General features: G+C 40.9%; 1 protein-coding gene across 1 annotated transcript in view; it reads left to right on the forward strand.

The window, feature by feature from the left end:
* The window catches only part of LOC102498492 (uncharacterized), a 50,481-nt gene that overhangs the window by 30,124 nt on the left and 14,829 nt on the right, over nucleotides 1-5,528 (forward strand). The window contains exon 6 of the mRNA XM_006152380.2: nucleotides 3,188-3,294. Coding sequence (XP_006152442.1) covers nucleotides 3,188-3,294 — 107 coding nt within the window. The remainder of the gene's footprint in view (nucleotides 1-3,187; nucleotides 3,295-5,528) is intronic.

The following is a 5,528-nucleotide window of genomic DNA, read 5'->3' on the forward strand; positions in this document are numbered from 1 at the left end:
GCAGGAATGGTGTCTCATTCATCGTGGTGTTATCTCCCTACACAGTATCTTGGGTGCATTCCATGGGCACATAAAAGATACCCATTAAATATTGATTAAACTGGGGCCAGACAGAGGTGCAGTGGTAAAACATGACACTCGGCAAGGCTGACCCATATGTGAAGGGTCCAGGTTCACATCTAGACCTCCCCGAATACTCTGGGCATGTATATCAGGGGCTTGCTGGAGGTGAATTATGGCATTAAGACCCTGTTTGGGGTGCTGTCTCTCTGCCTCTCTCACTCATGGATGCAATAAATATATAAACTTTAAAAAATAATAATGGTTAAGTTGATTTTGGTTGCCCTGTGGCCTCTGCATTACCAGCATTCCAGAGTTTTCCCAGAGCCATTCCTTGGTGTTTTCCTTGGAACAGAGTACTCATAATTAGTTGGTCCACCTGATTATTTTTCACTCAGCCTGGCGGAGGGGGGAGTAATTGAGAGGCAAAAAGACTGACCAGAGATGAGAAAGGAAAAGAACTGTGGGAGAGCTAACGTATATCAGTAGGTTCATTTACATATCTATTTCATTTCTGATGTATATGTTTGAAATTATTGACTTTTTTCTTTTATCGAGAATATGTCAAAACTACATCTAAGAGACTCCAGGCTGGGCTGACAGGTGGCATGGTAGTTAAGGTGCTGGACTCTCACATGGCCAACTGTGGTTTGAGTTCCAGATTTGGTGGCTTGAAAATCACACCAGGTGCATTACATGCTTGCCCAAAATCCCGGGAGGAGAAAGAAGAGATTGCAGCATGGCCATCCCCCCGGAGGGAGTGATTTCTCACTTCCCTTCTCACTGTCTCTCTCTGTCTCTCTGGCAAGCACACATGCCCTAGAGCAAAAACCTACAAAAAGAAGAAAAAGAAAGAAAAGAGGGAGGGAATAAAAGAGACTCCAGGCCAACTTAAATTATTTTAGGGTTTTCTTTTAAAGTTTATTAGCAAAAGAGAGAGACAGTACCCCCATGAGGCCTTGAGATCACAATTCACCCCAACCCTCAGCCAACTCAGGATCACAGAGACAAGACTCAGTCTAGAGTCTCCTTCTCAAGGAGGTCTTCAGACTTGAACTAGGACCTTTTCCATGTGGGACTGCCTCTCACAATGGTGACTTTTACTGCTGTGCCATCTAGCTCCATATTTTTTATATTTTTAGAAAGATTTTTGCTATAGGGCACATGCACTCACCAGAGAGACACAGAAACAGAAAGCAAGAAATCACTCCCCGGTGGGGATGTGGGGGGGATGGCCATGCAATTCCTTCTCTTCCCTTCTTCTCTTGAGATTTTGGGCACATGTGCACATACACCAGGCTCACATTTCAAGTGAGGTCCAGAACTTGAATCGTAGTCATCCGTGTGGAAGTCCAGCAATGTAACCATTACATTATCTGCTGGCTCCTATATTTTTGTATTTTGTTACTTTAAAAAAAAAGTATTTTTAAAACCAGACTCACAACATCTGAGAATATGTGAATGTGTGTGTGTGTGTGTTTGTGTGTATTTATTTATTTATTTATTTTAGGTTTTTGCCATAGGGCGTGTGCACTCACTGGAGAGAAACAGAGAAAGGGAAAATAAGAAATCACCCCCCCACCCCCCAAGGGTGATGGCCCACTGCAGTCCCTACTTCTCCATTTTCCTCTGGGATTCTAGGCATGTGTGCACCCACACACACCCAGCATAATTTTCAAGCCACTGGGTCCAGTACTCAAGGTGGTAGGTAGGCCATGTGGGAGTCCAGTGCCTTAATCACCATGCCACCTGCTGGCCCTTGAATATATATTTCTAAGGCCAAGTGCTCATTTGAAAAGAAATCATATGATATCAAGTAGTTAAATCTTTTTCTCTTCTTTTTAAAATAAAAGTAGTTTTGTTCATGAGCAAATAAATACTTCTAGTTATCTTGCTTGTGGTCTACAAGGCTTGGTAATTGTAGTCTAAGTTAATTTTTTTGGAGTGTGTGTTTATATATATGTGTGTGTGTGTATATAAATCATAATTTTATTTATTAATTTTAATTATCATTTATACATTTAATCACTATACATCATTTAGATTGTAAAGAGACACACACCTCAGTCCAGCCCAGTTGTATATATATATTTTTTTCTTTTAAGAGAGATTTTTGCTATAGGGCACATGCACTCACCAGAGAGACAGAGATGGAAAGTGAGAAATCATCTCCCATGGGGGATGGCCACATCACAATCCCTTCTCTTACATTCTCTTTTTGGGATTTTGGGCACACTCACATATGCCCATTGTGAGTTTCAAGCCTCCAGGTCCAAGACTCAAACTGTGGTCAGGCATGTGGAAGTATAGTGATGTTATCATTACACCATCTGCCGGTCGCAGTACATATTTTTTCACTTGTTTTGTTTATTCTTTTGGATAAGTTATACATTCAGGTGAATTTTACCTGAAGGGCCAGACAAGGCCAATAACATATTATATTAGCATTTTACAATTTATAATCTGCTTTTATTATTTTTTGTATGATCACACTTGGTTCTATGAATCAGGAAAGATGTTATTCTATTATGAAGAAACTAACCAATTAGGAATACAAACCCACTAGCTGATGGAGTCAGAGTTTGAATGTGGATTCTTTGGCCCTAATATCAAGTGATATGATTATAGTAAAAAAAAAACTCTGAGCTAGGAGTTAAAAGAGTATAATTATGATTCCATCTAAAACAAAATTTTCACAAGTTTATGGTTTTTACAAGATATTAAATATCTCTCAGAGGCATTATTCTTTCTTTCATTTTAAGAAGTATTGCCTTTCATGGGATCAGTAGATGGCATAATGGATACGTCACTGGACTCCCATGTAGTTGACTGCAGTTTGAGTCCCGGACCTGGCAGTTTAAACTCATGCCAGGTGTGTGTGCATGCATAAGATTCTGATAGGAGAATGGAGGAGATGGAACTGCAGTGTGGTTATCCCCCCCCCGGGGAGTGATTTCTCGCTTTCTGTCTCTCTGTCTCTCTTTCTGGCGAGCACTTGTACCTTGTAGCAAAAACCTCTCTTAAAAAAATAAAAAGGAAATATTACCTTTCATGTTGCTTTACATCAGTGGACCAGTAGATATTTTTTTATGTCGTTATTATCTTACATAAACTCATTCTTTTTTAGGTGCTTCATGCAGATATCCGTACCCAGGGTTCACTTCTGCAAAATGCTGATGTTGTTATAATGAATAATGTCTTCGAATATTTTCTTAATGAGACAGAACAGGCCAGGTATGTTATTTATTCAAGCAAGAAATTTGTTATTAAAATATACCAGCAATGTATAAAAAGAGATTTGTAAGGTAGAAATGTTTTCATAGTAAACTTTTAAAATGACTCCAACTGGGGAACCAGCAGTTAGCGTAATGGCTATGTCGCTGGACTCCCACGTAGTCCACCGCGGTTCGTGTCCCGGACCCGGTGGCTTAAAACTCACGCCGGGTGCGTGTGCGTGCATGCCCAAGATCCCAAGAGGAGAATGGAGGAGAAGGGATTGCGGCATGACCATCCCCCCTGGGGGGTGATTTCTTGCTTTCTGTCTCTATGTCTCTCTCTGTCTGTCTGGCGAGCACACGCGCCCTACAGTGAAAACCCCTCCAAAAAAAAAAATGACTCCAACTGTAAAGTTATCTCTTTTTTTAGTTTTTTTTTTTTTTTCTCTAAGGTTTTTGCTATAGTGAGTGTGCACTCACCAGAGAGAAAGAGAGAGAAAAAAAAGAGAAACCAACCCCCAGGGGGGATAGCCATACCACAGTCCCTTCTCATTTTCCTCTCATGATTTTGGGCACCATGCATATGTACTCTGTGAGATTTTCACACCTCCAATTAGGGGACTGGAATTGCAGGTGGCCATGTGGTATTCCAGTGCCTTAGTCACCAGGCCATCTGCTAGCCCCATGAGATTATCTTAATAAGAAAATGTGTTACATATAAAGCAAAAAAATAAAAACAAACTTTTATTGTCTAGCTTCGTAAAATGTTGTATCTAATATTTGGACAGATAGAAAATGATTTAATGACTCAAGCATTTACTTAGCAGTCAGGGATACAATGAAATACTGATTTGCAATGGGCCTCTAAACTTCTTTATTCCTTCAGTTTTCTTTTCTGAAAATCATATCATCCCAGTAACCTATCAGAAAATAATGGAAATTAACAAAGGCTTATAAATGAATATAAAACAGGATATAAGGGGCCATCCAGTAACATAGTGGTAAGGAGGCTGGATCCCACATGGCTGACTACATGGTTCAAGTTTTGGACCCAGTAGCTTGAAAAACACATTGGATGCATGTGTGTACATGCCCAAAATCCCGAAAAGAAAATAGAGAAGAAGGGGTTGCAGCATGGCCATTCCCCCAAGAGGTGATTTCTCACTTTCCCTCTTTTTTTCTCTTTCTCTTTACCTATCTCTGATAAGCACACATACCTCTGGCAAAACTTAAAAAAAAAAAAAAAAAACAAAACAAAAACTTGGGACCAGCATATGGCATAATGGTACATCACTGGACTATCACGTAGTCAACCATGGTTCGAGTCCTGAACCCAGCAGCTTAAACTCATGCCAGGCATGTATGCATGTGTGCCCAAGATCCTGAGAGGGGAATCATGGAAAAGGGGTTGTGGTGTGGCCATTCTCAGTTGGTGATTTCTCGCTTGCTGTCTCTGTCTCTCCAGTGAGAGCATGTGCCCTATAGCAAAAATCTCTCAAAAATAAAAACAGGATATAAGAATTCTTACTAAGGATATAAGAATTCTAAGAATATTAACCTGGAAGACTGTGATTAATTATCAAACTTTAATTAAAAGTATTTAAAAATAGGGCCAGTAGATATCATAGTGGTTAAGGAACTAGATCCCACATGGCCAACTGCACTTTGAATCCTGGACCTGGCAGCTTGAAAAAACATGCATATGTGTCTGTTTGCCCAAAATCCCAAAAGGAAAATGGAGGAGAAGGAATTGGGATCTGGCCATACCCCTACGGGATCATTTCTCACTTTCCCTTTCTGTCTCCTGCAAGTGTACACACACTATGGCAAAAATCTTTTAAAAAAAAAACAAAAATTTGGGACCAGCAGTTAGCATAATGACTATGTTGCTGGACTCCCACGTATGTAGTCGACCGCGGTTTGAGTCTCGGACCCGGTGTCTTAAACTCACACCGGGCGCATGTGCGTGCATGCCCAAGATCCCGAGAGGAGAATGGAGGAGAAGGGATTGTGCCGTGGCCATCCCCCCAAGGGGTGATTTCTCGCTTTCTGTCTCTCTGTCTCTCTCTGTCTTTCTGGCGAGCACATGCGCCATGTAGCAAAAACCTCTCAGAAAAAAAAAAAAAATTCAAAGATACCAGTAGTAGGAGCCAACAGATGGCATATTGGCTAAGGGCGCTGGACTCGCACATGGCTGACTGTAATTTGAGTCCCTGATGTGGCAGGTTGCTTTCTCACTTTGTCTCTCTCTCT

Source organism: Tupaia chinensis, unplaced genomic scaffold, assembly GCF_000334495.1.
Source record: "Tupaia chinensis unplaced genomic scaffold, TupChi_1.0 Scaffold000350_1, whole genome shotgun sequence".
In the NCBI taxonomy this organism is placed as follows: domain Eukaryota; kingdom Metazoa; phylum Chordata; class Mammalia; order Scandentia; family Tupaiidae; genus Tupaia; species Tupaia belangeri.